Here is a 21,546-nt window from a genome sequence, read left to right on the forward strand (position 1 = left end):
CAAAAACCGTTGAATGAGAAGGTGTATCCAAACTTATGACTGGTACTGTACACTGATGTTGGTTGTGTCAAATAGTGCTGGTTATAGCGCATTTGGCCCTTACCACCTCTTCTTGCCTCTCCCCCACTGTTACGGACTATATTTAGCATTGGTGTGGGGTGGAAGATAGTATTGAGCACTTTCTCTCTATTTAAATTATCTATAACCATGTAATAATAACTTTACCATGGCCTGCAATACACCCTTCCACCCCACACCAGTGCTAAAAATACAACTTATTCAATCAATCAAAAATGTAATGATAAATAAAAGGGGTAAAATAAACATATTTAATTTTAATGAATAACTACACTACCTCAAAACCTCAGACACTATCACTGACTGTCGCTAACCTAAACAGAGAAGAGTCCAGGAGTCGCACTCTGAGGTGCAGCAGTAGAAGAAAGACGGGAAGAGTAGGAGGTGGCGGGGCCGCACAGCTCTAACAATCAGTGAGACCAAAAGCACAGCATGGGGCCGATTGTGCTGTGTAAATGATCACGGGCTGCTAAGGAGGCAGCGCGTGGCCAGATCAACTGACGGACCATCCACCCACGGCCCCCTTGCATCAGCGTTGCGACACCCCTGGGAGCCGTGGCGTACACTTTAGGAACCACTGCCATAAACACAACAAACAGCAGTACTTTGTGAATCCACCTTGCAAACCTAGCAGGCCAACTATCTTTAAGTCGCAACAAAGATTCCGTTCATGACTCCTGGGGATATAGTGGTTTGAAACAATGTAGCGTTCACTATAACAATATCGTTGCTGTAGTGTTAATAAAGCACATGGGATTCTATTGCTTCCAGTGTGCTTACTGAGAGCTGCCTCCTGCGGCTCTGTCCCTCCTTTTTAGATGACATACATGAGAGAGAAGGCCACCCGCAGATGCTATCGGCTTCAGCGTCTCCTGTTGTGCTCACACGATGGGTCCAGGATACACAGGACTTTAGAAATGCCTATTAAAGTATCAAGCCGGAGGATTTTTATTTGGAATTGGTACTTGAGATTTTTTTTTATCGGAACTGAATATATTAACCATACCAGTATTGTCAGGTGTGCATTTATTAGCTGGATGCATGCTTTATAATATTAATAGCAATCGATTACAATATTGTTAATTTAATTGTGTATATATTTTTTCTACACTTTTGTACTTGTACTGTTTCAGCCATAGCAGTCTGTTTTTAAATTAGCGCAGTTCTGTCAAACTATATTGCGCAGGTTATGCAAGAAATATGGGATGCCCAGATTTTATCCTGGTCACCAAGAGCACAGTCAAAGTATATTTTATATGCCTTCTTCATCAAGGAGCTAATAGGCTTTCTTTGACTTTTTGGTGTGAACTTACTGCATACATAACAAAAGTTATCAGGATGGTTTACACACCCACAAATTTTAGCGGCTGCCATTACTTCGTATGTACTTGAAAACAGCTCAAAAAATGTACTCACAAAGATACGAAATAACGAACACAAGAAAAGAATACCACTGATTTAAAATGGAGAAATAAAAGCTAAGATAAAATCGCCACTTGCACTAGTCACTACCAGTTGTGTGAGAAGCATATATCGCCTTCTAGTGATCAGTCATCAGCCAGAGTGCTGGGACACATGGGCGGACGCTCTGTCACGAAGAAGTCCACTTTAAGAACACCCCCCAGTTATTGATGGTCATGGTATACTCCAGAGAGCTTCCTGCTTACTTCTCTGCACGTTGGCCGGGAGCTGGAACAGCAAGCAGCATGGCATTCAACGCTAAGAGTCTGGTACTGTCCCAGGACCAGCACATGAAGAAGATGTGGAGGGTGTTTTTTATGACATATAGGGGTATTCAATATGAAACGTAAACTTCGCCGTCTATGCGGGTCGAAGTTTTCGCCGCACGTCGGAGCTTTTGCCGGCGAAAAAGTATCGGGTGCGCCCCCGATTATACCCGTATTCAATATGAAATCGTCGAAAACGGCACCCGGCGAATGTGAAATCAACAAAAACTTCGCTGATTTTTGAGGAAATGACCTTAACACCCCCAAAAAGATGCTCTGACATGGGGGATCACTATGGATACCCCCGATTAGCCCTGCTGAAGGTTTTTGGGGTCTTTAAACAGGCTCAATAGCTGCTATTTTGGGGATTTGGGAAGGTGGTGAAGAATAGTATTTAGAAGGGTTTTTTTGCAGAAAATTAGTAGTTCCAGCTAATTTTGGGTACTTGAAAATGGGGGTGAGCATATTTAAAAGTTGCTAAATTGAAGTTGTAAAAAAAATGTAAAAATCCAACTGCTGCGAACACCTGCAATGAAAAAAAAAAAACACCTGGGGCATACTTGGGGACCCCCTAGATTGTAGTTCCATAGTTTTTAACTTTGTACCCCCCAATTTTTTTTTTCGCCCCCAAAATGAAAGTGCTTTTTTTGGGGTCTCCTGAGGTTTTTTTTAAAAAAAATTTTTGACACCGTTTACCTTTAGGGGACTGTCTGAAGGTTGCAGGGTGGTTTCCGAAATGTTGCACCCCACAACCCCAATTCTGCACTTTTTTTCGCCACCCATTCCTTGGTGATACTTTTCCGCAGGGTTGAATGCAATATACTTTTCGCACCAGTGAAAAGTTTTCAAATTGAATACGGTGTAACAGTAAAACCGGCGAAAATCATCCGAGCGAAAACCTCGCAGAAACTGCGTTTTCGCTTCATATTGAATACCCTTAATAGAGGATGAGAAGATTGGGCAGGATGTGTTCCCAATAGTGCAGACAGTAGAGATACTTGCCGAGCACATACTGTGATTAAATACTTAAATTTTTTAATTTACATTTCTCCTTCATCCAGTAGGGGACACTGGAGTCTCAGTACAGTGGGGTATAGATGTGGGATAACCGGGAGCTGACACTTTAATAAATCTGAATAGTAGCTATCTCCTCCCCCTCTATACCCCCCTTACAGGTCAGTCTTAATATTGTTCCAAGGGAGCTGGTCACATACAAAGAGCTCTCTGCTAAAAATCAAGGATCCTCGATCAGCAAGAGGATCAGACAGGCAGCTCACTGCCCCTGTCTGTCTGCTTCGTTGGAGCTGCCGGGGAGACCTCACCGCCGCTGCTTGCGGCTTTCGCTGGGGTCTTCAGGTATAGAGATCACTGTCTCTGGGGGGTACTTAGACGCGCTGCGTGTGGCGCTTGTCGCGGTCCCCCATTAGCTCAGCCCGCCGCCGGCAGCATTTGGCAGCAAGGAGGTTAGTGATTCCTGGCACCCTGAGTAGCAGGGTGGCCAGGAGAAAATGACTGGTGGCCATTAAAAAGCATCAAGGGCGGAGAATAACACACAGTTCTGCTCCTGCCTCCCAGCTGCCCCAGCGCTCCCAGAAGGAGGCTGGTAGCCATTTTAGAAGACACAGGCTGCTGACAAACGCAGAAGAGAGACCTGTCTGCCCAGATTGTGACTGCACAGTGGGGTTAGACCTGTGAAGAGCAGGTTAGAATGTGTTTACACAGTGATTACAGCACATTATATTGTGTTACACAGCGCTGGTCTCTGCATCAGTGCTGGTTGGGCTGGGTTAATAGCATAATCTGCCTCTATGCCCTTAATCTCTTCTTTCTAAACACACTATCTGTGTGTGTTTGTGTGTATCACCTTTTCTCTGTGTGTGTGTGTGTGTGTACAGTGAATCGGTAACATGGGTTCTAAGGCTGCTCAAAAAGCTTTCTCCTGTAAGAATTGTGCAGAGAAGTTTACACAGGGAGTATCATCCAGTTCCCTGTTGAGTGAGAAGTGTGTTTCAAAAACACAGACCGCAGCATCCTCACAACACCCTATTTGGGCTGATCAAATTACATCAGTCATGTCTCAAATGTCTGCAGAGCTGGAAGCTTCTCACAGGGAGCGAGAGGTTTAAAGATTTCAGAGGTCTGCCTTCTCTGAACCAGACTGGGCACGGTCTTTAGCCAGGTCTGTAGAAGGGCTCACAAGGGTTATGTCAGCCCAGGTTACTCCCATGGCATCGTCCTCTAGTGTCCCTGCTAGAAGACTAATACCAAATCCCCTTATGTGGGATGATCCGGAAGAGAACGACCTGCCTGATACAGAGGAAGAGGAGGAACAGGTGCCAGAGGAAGCAGAGCCTGTATCTCAGGGTGTAGAGGCGCTGATTGCAGCTATACGCCAGGTGTTACATGTTGAGGACATGAACCCTGTGGAAGTTAGGCCGTCTATCTTTAATAAGAAACAAAGACTAGCAGCCTCCTTGCCAGTGTCTGAGGAATTGGACGCGATCTTTACCTCAGCGTGGAAACACCCAGATAAAGTTTCAGATCTCACGTAAACTGTTATTCTACTATCCCTTTCCTGCAGAGAGCAGGAAACTATGCGAAACACTTCCTTCAGTGTCACGTCTGTCTAAAAAGACGGTGTTCCCTGTTCCAGGAGCAGTTTCTTTAAAGGAGTCTTTTGACAGGAAGTTAGAAACTACCTTTAGTTTATTTACACTGTAGCGGGGGTGTCCCTTCGACCCGCATTAGTCAGATGTTGGGTCAACAAGGCGGTGGAAGCATGGGCTACGCAGGTTACTGAGGGCCTTAAGACTGGTGTTCTGGCGGAGGATCTGGTTCCTCTAGCGGAACAGATTGCAGTCTGCTTCTTTTCTTGGAGAGGCTTCAAAAGATATTTGTAGTCTTTCCTCTAGATCCTCGGCTTTGGCTGTCTCAGCCCGCAGAGCCCTGTGGCTGAGACAATAGCAGGCGGATGCGGAATCTAAGAGAGCCGTGGAAGCGCTTCCATTCACAGGGGAAGCTCTGTTTGGAACAGAACTGGGCAAATGGATATCTCAAGCCACAAGTGGTAAGTCCACTTATCTCCCATTTGCTGCTTAGGAAACCCTTTGCTGGACCTTCCTTTTGGTCCTTTTGTATCCCAGGGAGATTCAGGGGTCGTGGCAGAGGAGCTCCCACTATCTCCCGTGGTTCCAGAGGCAGGGGTAGAGCCACTGCATCCTCCTCCCAGCAGGATAAGTCTTCAGTTAAGGCTCCGGCATGAAGCGCTCCCTTCTCTCCTGGGGGACCCCAGGGTGAGAACTCACCTTCGCAATTTCAAAGAAGTTTGGATCAAGTCTTGTCAGGACGCGTGGGTCCGGGACATCATTATTCAGGGGTTGAAGTTGGATTTTCAGATCCAACCACCTCCTCGTTTTTTCACAACCAGTTTGCCGGCATCAGCGGGTTGTAATACAGGAAGCAATAGAAAAGCTACTGTCTTCTCGAGTAATAGTGCATGTCCCTATCCATCAGCAGGGTCAAGGCTTTTATTCCAGCTTGTTTGTAGTTCCCAAGCCGGACGGCTCAGTGAGACCCATTCTGAACTTGAAACCTCTCAATCCTTATTTGTGGACCTTCAAGTTCAAAATGGAATCCCTGCAGTCTGTCATTGCAGGGCTCGAGAGGGACGAGTTTCTCGTATCCTTGGACATAAGGGATGCCTATCTCCACATTCCCATTTGGCCTCCTCATCAGGCATTCCTTCGGTTCGCAGTGCGGGCCTCTCATTTTCAATTTCAGGCCTTACCTTTCAGTCTTTCATCAGCACCAAGACTGTTCACGAAGGTCATGGCATTAATGATGGCCCTTCTTCGGATTCAAGGGGTTACTATCGTCCCTTACTTGGACGACCTGCTTCTCAAGGCTCAGTCATTCACTCAATTACTGCAGGACATCGTGGTAACAAGAGTCTACTGTTACAACACAGATGGATCCTGAATTACCAAAACTCTCATCTACAGCCTACTCAGCGTCTGCCTTTCCTAGGGATGATTTTGGACACGGTGGAGCAGAAGGTATTTCTTCCGCAAGAAAAGGTCACCTCCATCCAACACATGGTGCGATTGATACTGCGTCATCGCAGGCTATCAGTACAGCTGTGTATTCTCCTTCTAGGGAAGATGTTTGCGACCTTCGAGTCCATCCAAAATGGAAGGTTCCATGCCCGTCCATTCCAACTGGACCTCCTCTCAGTAGTCAGGGTCCCACCTTTTTCTTCACCAGCGAGTTCAACTGTCACCCAGAACTCGAACATCTCTCCTTTGGTGGCTGAATTCCTCTCACCTGTTGGCAGGCAAGCGGTTTGCAATGTGGGAATGGATTCTCCTCACCACAAACGCCAGACTGAGAGGATGGGGGGCAGTGACTCGGGGAAGACACTTTCAGGGTCGCTGGACTCGACTGGAGGCGGTACTGCCCATAAACATTCTAGAGCTAAGGGCCGTGTTCTATGCCCTTCAGGAAGCACATCCTCTGTTGAAGGGCCGTGCCATCAGAGTGCAGTCCGACAACGCCACGGCTGTGGCGTACATCAACAGACAAGGCGGCACCAAGAGTCGGTCCGCCACGAGGGAGGTAATCCGCATTCTTCTCTGGGCAGAGGAATTTGCTGTAGCGATATCAGCAATTTTCATCCCAGGGGTAGAAAATTGAGAGGTCGACTACCTCAGTTGACAAGACATTAATCCGGGAGAATGGATGCTCAATCCACAGGTCTTTCAACAACTGATTCAGTGTTGGAGTCTCCCTGAGGTAGATCTTATGGCGTCGAGGTTGAACCGTCAACTGCCACTTTACTGCTCATGGACAAGAGATCCACAGGCGTTGGCAGTGGATGCTTTAACAACTCCTTGGCAGTTTCAGTTTACCTGTTTCCACCACTCCCACTTCTTCCTCATCTGCTTCAAAGAATCAAACGAGAAAGGGTAAAGGTTCTGTTGGTGGCTCTAGATTGGCCCAGGCGGGCGTGCTATTCCAACTTACGTCTTTTACTGATAGACCACCCGTGTCCTCTTCCTCTGCAAGAAGATCTACTGCAACAGGGTCCGTTTATCTATCAGGACTTATAGCGACTTCGTTTGACGGTGTGGTTGTTGAAAGGGCTATCTTAAGAAGAAAGGGTATCCCTTCCAGGGTGATTCCTACTATGTTAAGGGCTAGGAAGGACGTTACCTCAAAGCACTATCATCGCATATGGAAAGCGTATGTCTCTTGGTGTGAACGCAAGGGTGCGCCACCGTCAGAATTCAACTTAGCCAGGCTGCTTCTTTTTCTACAGGCTGGTTTATCAGCAGGTCTTCGTCTGGGATCTTTGAGGGTTCAAATATCGGCTCTGTCGATTTTCTTTCAGAAGAAACTAGCATTATTGCCGGATGTCCAAACATTTCTACAAGGGGTTGTCAGGTTACATCCTCCGTTTGTACCACCAACGGCCCCATGGGATTTGGATTTGGTCCTCTCTTTTCTCCAGTCTTCCCTCTTTGAACCTTTACCGACTGGAATTAAAATTTTTATCATGGAAAGTGGTTCTCTTTTTGGCACTCGCCTCTGCTAGGCGCTAGGGGCGCTTTCTTGTCCGCCTTACCTAATTTTTCATGAGGATAGGCAAAAACGATAGCTGGGTACGTAGCTCAGCCCTAAGGTAGTGTCTGCGTTTCACATCAACCAACCGATTGTGGTTCTGGTGTTTTAAAGACGATTCTTCGGCTTCCAGATGCCTAGACGTTGTCCGGGCTCTTCGGATTTATGTTGATAGGACTGCATCCCTCCGGAAGTCGGATACGCTGTTTGTTCGATATGATATGGCGCGTCCGGGCTGGCCGGCTTCTAAGGCAACTATTACTAGATGGATTCGTCTGACAATCAGATAAGCTTATCTGGCTGCATCAAAACAACCCCCTACTTCAATCACAGTGCATTCTACGCGCTTGGTGGGTCCTTCGTGGGTGGCTGCCCGTGGTGTTTCCCTGACTCAGCTTCGTTGGGCGGCCACTTGGTTAGGCCGGCATACTTTTGCAAAGTTTTTTTTACCGTTTTGACACGTTTGCTGTATCTGCTTCACAGTATGGCCATGCTGTTTTGCAGGGTTCTCAGCGCTCTCCCGCCCGGGATGTGAGCTCTGGGACTTCCCCCCTGTATAGTACTGAGACTCCAGTGTGCCCTAGTGGATGAAGGAGAAAACAGGATTTTGGTACTTACCGATAAATCCCTTTCTCCGATTCCACAGGGGACACTGGACGCCCACCCGGCGCTGTTCCACCTGCATTGGTTATTGTTCTTCCTGGTTTAGACTGTCATTTCTCTTCAAGGTCTGCTTGATTTGTTTGCATATTTGCTTGCTTGTTCATGCTTCTCTTCTCCTCTATTATTCTATTTTCCAGCTCTCCTCGGGCACAGTTTCTTAAGACTGACCTGTAGGTGGGTATAGAGGGGGAGGAGCTAGCTACTATTCGGATTTATTAAAGTGCCAGCTCCTGGTTATCCCACATCTATACCCCACTGTACTGAGATTCCAGTGTCCCCTGTGGAATTGGAGAAAGGGATTTATCGGTAAGTACCAAAATCCTGTTTTTTCAAAACATGTCAATCCAAATTTTTGATGGTATATTTAGATTCTACGCCCAAAATAACATGGATATTGGAGACATAGTTCATATCTCGGCTGACGGGATGCCAGCGCCCAGAATAGCAGCGCCAGAATCCTGACACCAGTCAGAATCCCGGCGCCGGCATCCCCACTGCAAGTATTGGGGATAGGTTTATAGTACGGGGGAGAAAGGTTACGAGTACGGGCAGGATACTTATCGACATGTGTTGATATCCTAACCCTGTCGGGATTCTGACCACTGATGATACTGGATCAGAACCTCTATATAACCCTGCCTGTACCTTCTAAGATCCTACCTATAAACCTCTAAGGATGATGCCAATTTGTGTACACAGTCATACAGTAAATAAAAGACTCCAGACTTGGAACGTGTGGTTCCGAAGCACAAAGTATTATTCAAGTAAAATGTACAGTCAGTTACACGCTATTGATCCATACACAATTAGACGCAAAGGAATTATACAGACCCCAAGTACAGTGTACATACGCATGCGCTCTGGACCAGATCCCGGCATTCAGAAAGAAAACCTCCGTCAATCAGCATTCAGCAAGAAGACTAAAGACCCAGTGTTTGAGCACACATGTTTATGCCCCCCCAGAATAGACAGGACAATAGAGAAGTTTCTTGCTTATGCCATTGGTTCCCATGGGGGAACCATCTGTTACAGAGCGTTTAACAGGCTGGTTCAAATAGACTCAACCCAGCCTCCAACAACTGGGGGTCTCTGCCCTCCTGCCCCCTAACAGTCATCCTAACAGTTGTTCATAAAATATACATTTTGTTGCTTGTAATCTCTGCGGTCCATAAGTTGAGAATGCATGATGCGATCTCCACACCGATAGTACCGGAATTCTGTTGAAAGAGTACACATCAGTACATAACCAAACACTGCTCTCTTAGCATGTATAAAACCTTAGTTATCAAATATCTTTATTTCACAGCATTTAAACTAACTGAACCAACTTAAATCTTATACTTTAAAGCTTATTAAACCTTATGTGTGAATATGTAGTGTGTGAGTATGCGGGGTTTGATATAAGGACGCTAGTTAACTTGGGGCAGATGCGTGCGCACAAAGCTTAATAAAAACAGCGGCTTCATACAAAGTCTTATGCATTCGCTAATATGCGACCAGTTAACAGCGCAATTGTGGGTATTAATGTGTGTATGAGGAATGGTAACACTTAAATCTCACTAAGTGAACATCTAGCAGTGTGACATGCTGAGCCTGATAGTTCCACATGCCCTCTCTCTCAGCAGTCCCCCCATCTTTCCCAAGCTTAAAAGAAAAACCCTTTATTCTCCCAGTCTCTTGTGTGAATGCAAATGACACAAACCTAAGATAACACTCTAGTCTTTGAAGTCATTTCATTGCAGGAAGCCTGCTAATGTAAGGTGTGTATTCTAGCCGGACCACCTGGAGTGAGAGCAGACGTTATTCCAGGAAGCTTATCTACACAAGCTAGTTGTCACTTGGCCATTTGCTCTATTCAGCAAATGCAATCCAATTTTGGCATACTGTAAAGCCATTTCTGAAATCTATATCCTTTATAATACGTAAAGTAATGAAATGGGCTTTTGGTGAATCGCCGTAACCTATGGTGATGGTCACAGATGCATTCGCATGATGCTTATGGTATTATCGCCACATGTACTAAAGTGTGAGTTTATCTAAAATGGCGCTTAGGCGGCCATTTCGCAAAATGGCGTCTTGCGGCCAGTCGCAAGATGGTGCCTCTGCAATTCAATTTTAAACTGATCTTGTCTCAGCCAATTATCCAGCTTCGACACCACCGGGATCCCAGGCACCGGCATCCCGTACCCAACCCAGATTTTTATATATTTCATTTCAGATGCAAAATGGCTGTTGAGTAGTGTAATTAATGGAATTATTATAAAGTGTGTTAGGACATATAATGGTTCTTATGCAGAACAGTGGATTTTTAATATATTTTTGAAATTTATTTTTGATATTTATTTTTTGATACTTTTGATATTTATTTTTTACATAATTTAGTGCCTTTTTACTGTCTTTATACATAATTATTGAATTATTTGTAACCATTCTTAAGGTTATTTATGGCTCTACATTTCAGATTGTTACAAAAGGATGCGAGACCGTGGAAATGACTCTGAGAAGGAATGGTTTGGGACAGCTCGGATTCCATGTTAATTATGAAGGGATTGTTGCCGAGGTAGAGCCCTATGGCTATGCTTGGCAGGCCGGCTTGAGACAAGGAAGCCGACTGGTTGAAATTTGTAAAGTTGCAGTGGCCACTTTGAGCCATGAGCAGATGATTGATCTTCTCAGGACATCCGTAACAGTTAAAGTTGTCATCATTCCACCGCATGACGATGGCATTCCACGCAGGTATTAATTCTGTTCATTTTGTCCATTACATTATCTTAAATTTATTGAAACCATGTATTCATTTATGTTCAGACTTTGAAAAATATTGGCAAACAGAAAAATTGACCCTTACCTTGTTTAATATTTAAAAGCCCAAGACTTATTAAACATACCTTATAAAGTTTAAAGGAATATAGTAGCAACCCACGCATATTACACCTTTATTGTAAGACATTTGTAATTGTTTTAAAATGATTTTCAGTGAACTCTGCAGTTCACATTTAAGTAACTTAACCTAATTATGATTGTGCCTTATTTACAGCAATTGTATCCATGGCAGCAAACTGGTCTGTACTGATTCTTCCATGGTTTCTGATGTTACTATGGATGGTTATTTATATGCAAAGTACTTGTCAAATGGCAGCAAGGTTGAGTGTTGTGAGTTTTCAACAGATATTTCTCGGCAAGAGTTAAGCTGGGTAGTGAGAGGACTCTTGAGTGGAAATACTATAAGCTTACTCTTAAGTTTAAGAAAGTGCTGGGACATTCAGTAGGAAATAGAATGATAGTTGAATACTCGAGATTAGAGAGGAGAAGTCATAGGTGGAGCAGTAGACCTGAGTGTGATCTGCATAGAAATGGTATTGAAGGCCGAAAGAACTGATGAGCTCACCAAGGGAGAAAAGGATATTGGCAAGGACAGAACCTTTAGGGATGCCAACAAAAAGGGAATAAGTGCAGTGGAGGGGGGAGGGTTAAATTTAGGCTGTGGGGAGGGGTAGGGGAAGGGTAGTATATTTACCTGTTTCTGATGGTATTGTAACCTAGTCAACATGCTGGCGACGAGATCCTAAGCGCCGGCATCCCGTACCCAACCCGTCTGTACAAGTCTCAGTAAATATCCTTATTTGCCTTTCAGAGTTTCCAAACACTGTTAAATATTCCATGCCAGTTTTACAATCCCTGTTCCCCACTGCTTACATGTCTTCTGACACTCTAGCTCAGGATATTTTTTAAGTTTCAGTAGACGTCCTCTTGGTTTAGCAGTGACTGCCTATGGAGACTACTGTCTAATTATGTTCAGTTTTGGTACATTAAATTTTATTTTCATAATTTCATGTGGTTCGCACTAATTAATAAAATTCTGGTTTCCTGGTTGATCTCGTACAGATGGAATGTGTCCTTAGTGTGTTTTGGCTTGCGTCAGAAGAACTGTTTCAAATCAATATTCTGCTTTCTCTCACGGGATATGGGAATTCAAGCCGTTCTTAAATGTATACCTTGCGGTTTGTTCTGGTGGACAGATTGCAGGAGTTTTTTTTGTAATCTTTCTGACTGTATAGTCTCTGAGGGTGTTATTTCTGAACTGACATAACTGCAATTCCATGAGGTGGTGGTCACACAACACAAAACACATAATATTCTACACCTACAGATGTGTCCTCATTCACCCATCCTTTCTGCGCGCTTTGCCTCCAGACACAAATGGCGACTTGGATACTGCGCCATGAGTAGCGTTTCCCAGACTTTTGTGCCTATTTTTACATTTTATTATTCGCATTATTGCTGCATCCAAAGTCGCTTATAGAGTAATGGGCATTTAGGATTAGCATTTTTGGTGCAATGGAGTTGCAGATTAACACTTCGTGATGGCATGCGTGGTGAGGCTCACCCGTACATATACTCTGTCTTTTGCCTTTTTCCCCAGGTGAGTCGCACACTACTGCTGCATGCAATGGCAGGGGCAGTGTGCAGGGTAATCCTGCATTGTATTTTTGTTGCATTAGAGATGCAAAGAAGATACATATGTACAAATCTGCATGGCGCATTATCTGTGGCGTTGAGGCTATTTGGTGAGATGTGAAAATTTCTGCATGTAGATACGTCTGTAGAGGCAAAGCTGCTCTTTATATTAAAGTCATGCATGTCCAAGCTTCATCTGAGTGCTCTGAACGGTATCCGGATAGAAGGTCCACAGTTAATAGGTCGACACCAGATGATCGACTGACAAAAGGTTGATGGGTTCAAATGATCGACACACAAATGGTTGACACAAAACTTGCCAACGTGTTTTATTTGTTGGGTTTTATTTCAACACTTTTAGGGTTAGACTGTCGGAGGGGATGGTTAGGACTAGGCGCTAGGGGGAGGGTTAGGGTTAGGCACCAGGGTCAGGGTTAGATTTAGGCACTAGGGAGAAGGTTAGTGTTAAATTGCAAAATTGTGTGTGTCGATATATTGACTGTCGACCTTTTTATTGTCAATCTTTTATACCACACCTCTGAGTTATTTAGTAGCATCATGGGAGTTGTAGTTCAACATCATGGGGTACTGAAGTCTCTCTTTAAGTGATTTTAGAAAATCCTTAGCCAGATGCTGGAAAAAGACATGACCCTATTTGTAATTGGTATTCCACAAACATCAGCTCTTTGGGTCTTTCCCTGATCAATTCAGATAGCAGGAATATAAAATGAGTAACCAACACTCTCAGGCGCAAACCCCTAAAGCAGCAAGATAGTCAGATCATATGAGTCACCTGACTCATTAAAAGATACAAATGCAAAAAACTGACATCAATATGCGCTAAATGGTATGTACAATAATAGAGTCTGTATTAATACTTAGCATCCGACGTCCATTGAATTCTCCATGTTCAATATAAAGTTCCGAACATGTAATAAAACAAAATAACACACAATAGTGTAATATTGTAGGGATAGTCTCTTTGAAAAACACCATCCAGTGTTAACAGGAGGAATAATGTGTTGCTAGAGTCCCGACTTTAAAAGCCAGTCGTGTTCCCCACTAGATCACAGAAACAGCACCACGTGGATAGATGATATCAAACACAGTGCTTACATGTAAGCCTGCAGTGTAAATGCATATAAAGGTTTCTTTTACTCCTGTCACATCTCCTCAAACAAAGGAAGGATAAACGTGAACAATGTATGGAGCACCCACACATCGGGTATAAAACCAATGTGTTTATTCTTAAGAAATATATAAAACATAAAAAACAGGGATGGTACACCATACACATAAGCACAAAGGGTCAGATGATATTGACCATATTCACCCGTTTTAGGAGATTGAAACTCCAGGTAGTCTCATGCTCCAAGGTGAGACCCAACACGTGCTGCGTGAGGTGTAACCTATAAAGTATTCCCTGGTCACTATGGTCCAACGCGTTTCAACGCTCCTGGCGTCTTTGTCAAAGAGCGCTGAAACGCATCGGACCATAGTGACCAGGGAATAGTAATTTACTGAGTTATCAATTTAGTTTCACCTTTATATAACAGGGTTTCAAATGTTTAAACAATTTAATGTAATCTGTCTTTGATGTTCCATCAACTGTAGTGCAATACTGCTGACCAAATTGCCCTTTATTGTTCTCTGTGGCTTGGTTTCACCATAGTTATTATACAGTGATCAGTTAATGAATAATGGAACTGCACAATGTTCGATCGTTCATTAAATCTTCTAGTGTGTACCGGCAATCTTGCATGGTTCGGGGCGAAGGTAAATTGCAGATCACGAAGATGTCCAGCCTTGGTTATTTCAGATCATTATTATTATTATTGATGATAATATCTAGTTGATGGTATAATCTGGTGGACATATAGAGAAATTATCATATTAATATGTGTATGTGCTCACTCAGAAGTTTTAGCATCATTTTAGAATTTAGGCAAAACTAGATCCTTTTAGTGGAAACATATATCAGTAATTATGTGCAAAGAGTGATTTTCTGTATTATCACAGAACTACATTTATTACAGGCTGAGTCTCCCATATCCAAAATGCTTGGGACCAGGGGTATTTCGGATGGGATGCAGTCAATAAGCCGGCGGTAGAAATGCTGACCGCCGGCTTCCCGACTCTCAAACCCTGGCAGGGGACTAATGACAGGCGTCAAAATCCCGATGCCTGTCAATATACCTACGGCGGGAGCCCGACGCCCGGCATACCGAACGAAGGTAAGCCGGGGGGGGGGGCTAGGTTAGGGGCTCTTGGGGGGGACTTAGGGTTAGGCACCCCCCCTGGGTGGGTTAGGGTTAGGTTAGGGGAAGGGGGGGTTAGGCACCCCCCCAGGAGGGTTAGGTTTAGGGGAGGGGGGGGTTAGGTTTAGGCACCCCTGAGGGGAGGTTAGGGACTTTGGGGTGAGGTTAGGGTTGGCCACCCATAAGGGAGGGTTAGTGGGGGAGAGGGTTTCCGATAGGGGAAAAACTTACCTTGTCGGGATCTTCATCTAGGTCCGCCGGGCTCACATCCGGCGGTATTTAATACAGATTCCTTTTGGATATAGGAATATTCCGTATTTGGAATATTTGCATACCATAATGAAATATCTTGGGAACTGGACCCAAATCTCAACACAGAATGCATTTATGTTTCATATACACCTTATACACACTGCCTACAATATTTTTTATAATTTTATGCCTTAAACAAAGTTTGTGTATGTTGAAACATCAAAAAGCAAACGTTTCACTATCTCAGTCATGCTAAAATAAATTCTGTATTTCGGAATATTTGGCTATGAGAGAGTCAACCTGTACAATAACCTGACCCCATTAATGTGTGAAAGTTTACATTGCTGCAACTATTCCTATTTCTCCTGTGTTGAATAAGCAGCATATGATGGTCATATAACACTGATTGTTATAAACCACGTGGTTAGGCAGGGACACTCAAACAAAAGTTTTTATTATATGTAATGTGTAATGCATTTATGTTTCTTTGTTGTGATTTTACATTTTTCTTTGATTTAGTTTATGATTTGTATATTCTACTGTTCTCTCCTGATTAACAGGGGTTACTCAATTTTAACTATAATACAATGAAAGTAAAGTAATAAAAAATTCTTGGTATTGAATGTGTCAACAAAAATGCTATCCCCTTCTCCTTCCTTTCCCTTAACTAATGCCATCCTAGCCTGTGCATCAAACCCTGTGGTGTTTAGATCGTTGTAATATATACAGTCTAGATGTAATCCGTAACATACTATAAAAACACTTCCTCCCAATTAGGTTTCAGTGGATTTAGATCACTTAGTATGGGGTCATGCTGAAGACTTCTGTTAACAATGTAGTTGCCTACACTGTCGGAATGTTTTGGGTACGGAATGCCGGCGCTCGGGATCCTGGCAGTCAGAATACGGACACCGGCATCCTGACAGGGTTAGCATACAGACAATTGTTTCCCTACCCTAACCCTCCCTACCTGGTACCTGAACTCCCCTAGTGCCTAAACCTAACCTCCCCCTCCCCACCCCCTAAACCTAACCCTCTCCATAGTGGCGCCCCATAACTGTCCCCCCAACTTACCTTCAGTATTCCGGCGGTCAGGATGCTGGCGCCTGTATTATGACCAGTGTCGGGATTCCGGCACCGGTAATGTAAGCGTCGGCATCCTGACCGCCAGGATGCCAGACGTATCCCGTTGGAATGTCTGGGAAACTCCTGAATTTTATTTATCACCTTTAATTTATATAGTGCCAACATTATCTCTTGTGCTTCACAATTTTAAACAAAAAAAGTAAAAAAACAGAAACGGGACAGGGTAATAATAGACAGAGGGCCCTTCTGGCAATCTTATAATCTATTGGGTGCTTTCCCAAACTCCTAAGAACTTAGGGCAGCCTCCAAAAGCCACCCACTTCCACATTAAAATGAGAGGTCCAGGGGCTTGATCACGCAATTTGTGGGGAATCACTTCATCATTCTCCCACTGACCAATCCTGCCACAACAGGGGGAGGCGGGGTTGTTGTTCACTGTTGCTCCCCCCTGCACCTTCCACCAATTCCTGCCCTTTGGTATCACCCAGTGGGCTATCACGAAATGTTGGCAGGTATGACTAACAAGGACATTGATAAGCGATAAGATGTGTTATACGTTTGATAGGTGTTAGCCTCTAACTAAAAGTCTTCTCTTTTAGAGGTTGCTCAGAGATATATCGCATGCCTACAGTAGAGTATAAAATGAATGAGGGCATCCCATATGAGCTGAAATTCCCATTCAGGAACAACAACAAATGGCAAAGGAATGCAGCCAAGGGGGAGACTGCACAATTGAGACAAGTTCCCTCTCAGCTCCAGAGTCCGGCCTCATCAAGAGTCTCGTCTGTTAAGGGAGAGGGAAAAATACAGACACCAGAACGTTCTGCAAACATTCCAAGGAGTATTTCCAGTGATGGGCGTCCTCTGGAGAGCAAGAGGTAAGATGATGTCTCTTGAATGAAGGTATCCTAGGACTAGACTTGGTTATATATATTGATACGTGGAAAGTGGGGAACGGCTTTCAATAAATTGATTAAAGAGTCAGCATCTTGCAATATTCAGTTTCCTTACACCATTGCATATTTTACTGACATAGAAAACCTTCATATTAAAGTTATAAGTGGAATTTTGCTATGCAATGTTATATGGAAACAACTTTGGACAACATTGTTTCCTGTACAGGATGTGTTTGCGAGTTTTGCTACTATTTTTATTTTTTTTTTTAATTTTGGATCATCTTCCACATGACCACATTTTTACTTTTATCAAGCCACCTTTCTTGGCTTACTGCTGCCAGTTATATATAATTGGGGAATAAATAACATACTGTGTACAATAAATACATTTTATTTGGTTTAAATAAGGCTGTCTCCAGGGTCAGAGATTTATGTCTCTGTTTCGTCTGTCGCTATGAGTCGATCTCAGCAATGCCGTAACTCTCCTAGCAATATTTCCACCTCCAGTGATACCAGCTCGAGTGGAGGCTCCAACCGCAGGCAGAAATCTATGCCTGAAGGGTATGTCATTCCTCCATGTTTTAATTGTGATCCTCAAGCACTATTGGCTTGCAGATTGGTTGACTTTCAATATGTGATTATAAGGTTAGTAAACTTCAAGGATTTGATTCACCGTAATTTCCTAATTGTGGTTTTATTGGTTTGATTTGTTTTAGTAAGTCTAATTATGTTGTGATTGTATGGTATCACTTCTTACAGTTGCTTATTGAAAGTTTTTTGTAATCGAAGGGTTGGTTAAAGTTAAGGTATTGTATTGTAATGTGTGGGAGAACCTAGATAAGTATTATTCTTACCCGTCTCTTGGTAACACTGCATCCTCTAATGTGCGCCTCTAACCAGGACTCTAATCTGGATTGCTACCAGCTAAGTGGTGTAGCATCTCTGCCAGTATGGCTGATTTTTAGCTAAAAGCTCTTCTGTTGTGCGCAGTTCAGCTCAGTTGTCTTTTTTTTTTTTTTTTTTTTAATTAGCTGGTTATGTTGCTTTTAAATGGACATATAGCAACCCAATAAATTCATAGTAAAGGGTATAAAGGTACATGGTAGCAAAATGGACCTATGCACATGCAGCGAGTAGAGAAGCAAATTTTTTTTGCACCCACACATTTCAGCAGAAACCTGTGTGCCCACAGCATTCGTGCCTGATCGGAGCAACAATTGAATTGCTCTGTTGGGTGCCCATTAGTAACAGCTGCGGTGCAGACAATAGATTCCCCACTTATAATATATTTAAAGATGGTCTAATAAAAGAAGTTGATCCAATATTAAAAAAAAAAAAAAAAGTGGTAAAATTCACAAGTGTCTCTGTAAATTCTCCTATACCCTGGTAGCATTTAGGGGGTATATATACTAATCAGTGTTTTGTGTTGTTTTTGTGGGGTTTAAAGTCGTTTTTTTAAGGACCATACACTGCACATGTTGCCTTTATAAATAATTGCAGCTATAAATCCTGTGGCAAAAACACAGAATAGTAAATATACCCCTTGAAAATGTCAAATGTATATGTAACTTTGGTAGTTTGCTTGGTCAGAAAATTGTCTTCTGTGATCCTCCATAAAAAAGTACTTTGTTTTGTTGCATCATATATGACCTTTTCTTTGTCTTTAGATATTGTGAATAAACACCAATGACTTTACTGGTATCCCTTATAATATGGATAAGCAATGGGCTTGTATATACATATGTGGTCATGGGATAAAGCATACTAACATTGTAATATTGGAGCTTCATCTTTAATGTCGTGCATAGTCATTTAAGAAAAGAAGAGTCTCGCAGAATGTAAAAGTTTTGAAATATAGAGATACTTGATCACAGCAGTGTATACAGTGACTGTGAGCAGAGCCAGAGCCCGGGCAGGTGTGACAATAAAATGTCATGTGTTCCTGTTGATAATGACTTGTTTATTTCCTGCAAACGACTTGGAGTTATACAGTACTCCTGCATTGATTGCCTTGCAGGTTGACATTGCACAGTGCAGACATTTATATTTCTACTTCAGGGTCCATAGGGTATCCACAGGATACCTTGGGGTATAGGTGTGACGTCAGTCGCAGGGCACCAAAGAGTTAAGCTTTCAGCCTCCCAGGATGCACTAGGTCCCCCTCCTATACCCCGCCCCCGGGCCAAGGCACCTCAGTTTTAGTTTGGTGCCCGGCCGGAGTCGGGTGCACCTGTTGGAGTGGGGGCTAGAAGAGCCCCTGAAGCTTATTCTTCATGCAGCTGTGGCTGCACATCTGGATGAACAGCATGGACAGTCAGTCCTGACGTCCATGCTGTCTTCCCTACACCCCGCCGGTACCAGAACGCCGGTACTGATCCGGGGATGCTGGTGGGCGTCTGGGGTCACAGCTAGCGGTGACCCCAGATGCTCCGGACCATGGCCGGATTCAAGGGGGACAGAGGTAAGCAGCGGGGTCCCGCGGTGGGTCCCCGCTGATCACATGGTCCTAAGTCCCCAGGCAGGGGGCTCCCTGGGGACTGGCTGCAGCGTGGAGCCAGGCGACCAACCTGCGCTTCCACTACCCCCTGGGACAGCGGACCGCAGCAGAGCGGTAGCGCTGCGGCGTCCCAGGGGTTAAATGCATGCCAGGGGAGCGCGCCTTCCCTGTCTCACAGCCGGCGCCTCCCCCGCTGCACACAGCCCTCTCTGCATGCTGCCGACTGGTCCTGTGGCAGCGCTCCTCCCCCAGGCCAGCCTCCTCTCTGCTCCTCGGCGGCCATCTTCTCCAGAACGCATGGTGAACGCTGCTGGAAGCGCTGGACGGAAGCATCGTGGTCTGGGTCCCCCCGCATACCTCTCCTCCGCTGTGGTCAGGTCTGTGTATGCAGCGCTGTGTCCTACCAGGCCCTGTGTCTGTGTAGTTGAGTGATCAGCGCTGTTAGTGCAGGAATTGTTATTTTTCTGCATTGTATGTGACTGTGCTAGCGCTGCTGCCTGTAATCTTTTCTTCTCTAAACTGTCAGCTTTATTACTGTCCCTGTTCTTTCTGCTAAAGCCCTTGCGGTGCGGTGCTGCAGGGTGGTCTCTCGCCTATTTAATACTTAATTGGTGAGAGAGGTCACATACGTGGTGCCATCATGTCTGAAAGTGATTTTCCCCTCCGGCTACAGTGTACCACGTGCAAAGTACCGTTAGCGGAGGGGGAGGGTAGCGCGGAGGGCCTTTGCCGGCAGTGTTTGTCCATGGCGCGGCCTATTACGGTTACAGCACCGGTACAGGAGCCGCCCTGGGCTTGTTTCGCTCAGGCGTTAACAGCTTTAGTGGGCCAGTTAGCTCCGCAGCCCGCGTTTACTCCGATGGGTTTGTCCCAGCAGTCTGTGGTGTCGTCACCCATGCAGGGGTTCCCACGACAATTGGTGGTACCCCACAGTCTCCCTATTTCCCCGCTCCCGGGTTCTCAGGAGCCAGCGTGGGTTAACTCCCTGACAAGTTCTGTACAGCACTTGTCGGATGTGTTGCAAGGGGAGTCTGTGATGCGGTCTCATAAAAGGCCGGTGGCGTCTCTGTCCGCTCCTTATGAGGATGACGAAGGGACGTCTGATGATGGGGAGATTCTAGATCCTTACGATCAGGAACCTCTCCATACTAAGGACGCTGATGCTAAGTCCAAAGTATATATTCCTGGACTTATTCGGGCGGTCCGCACAGCCTTGGTGATTGAGGACGAAGTTCCCCCAGCGGCTAAATCTAAGTATGCCTTTTTCAAAGATGTGAAGGGCGATGCCACAGTCTTTCCTCTTTCGGGTCAGTTGGTGGACCATTTAGAGGAGGCGTGGAAACAACCTGGCAAAAGATACCAGCCGCAGAGACGCCTGGCGGTGGCTTATCCGTTCGCGGATAATTATTTTGCTAAGTGGGAATCCCCTCCACAGGTGGATTCTCACGTGACCCGTCTTGTCCGTAGTGCCACATTGCCGATGCCATCCATGTCCTCCCTTAAGGATGCTACGGACCGCAAGGTAGAAATCTGCCTGAAGTCCGCTTATTCCCTTGCAGGGGGGGCAGCACGGCCGGCTATGGCCATTTGCTGGGTTGCCAGAGCGATGGAGCGCTGGGCGGATTCATTAGAGGCTTCTTTTGAATCCGACTGTCCGGCCGATCAGGCGGAGTTGATTGGCAATCTCCGTGATTCGGCCACCTACATCAACGAGGCGGCTCTAGACATTAGTACTCTGGTGTCTAGAATTTCTTCAGCAGCGGTAGCTGCTCGTCGCACCTTGTGGCTGCGATCCTGGAAGGCGGACGCAGATTCCAAGAAAGGTCTGGAAGCGTTGCCGTTTACCGGAGAAGTTCTCTTCGGTCCGGATCTGGATAAGATTGTGGCCACGCTGGCGGCAGCCAAATCTGCCTGTCTCCCGTCGGCCGCTGCTCCTTCTGGTTCGGGACCATCGTCCTTTCGGTCATCTAGGGCCCAGGGCAGGCCCAAACCACAGTCGTTTCCTCGACAGG

General features: G+C 45.0%; 1 protein-coding gene across 6 annotated transcripts in view; it reads left to right on the forward strand.

Annotated features, from left to right (window-relative positions):
• Positions 1-21,546, forward strand: part of SIPA1L1 (signal induced proliferation associated 1 like 1) — a 289,676-nt gene that overhangs the window by 222,292 nt on the left and 45,838 nt on the right. For 5 of the 6 annotated variants that reach the window (XM_088471227.1, XM_088471231.1, XM_088471232.1 and 2 more), the window contains 2 exons: positions 10,549-10,823; positions 16,741-17,019. In XM_088471227.1, the coding sequence (XP_088327353.1) occupies positions 10,549-10,823; positions 16,741-17,019 (554 nt within the window). Of the gene's footprint in view, positions 1-10,548; positions 10,824-16,740; positions 17,020-17,445; positions 17,599-21,546 lie in introns of all 6 variants that reach the window. The other variant, XM_088471233.1, reaches the window with a different exon arrangement.

The sequence above is a fragment of the Taudactylus pleione genome, unplaced genomic scaffold (genome assembly GCF_031769625.1).
Source record: "Taudactylus pleione unplaced genomic scaffold, aTauple2 ptg000113l, whole genome shotgun sequence".
Classification (NCBI taxonomy): Eukaryota; Metazoa; Chordata; class Amphibia; order Anura; family Myobatrachidae; genus Taudactylus; species Taudactylus pleione.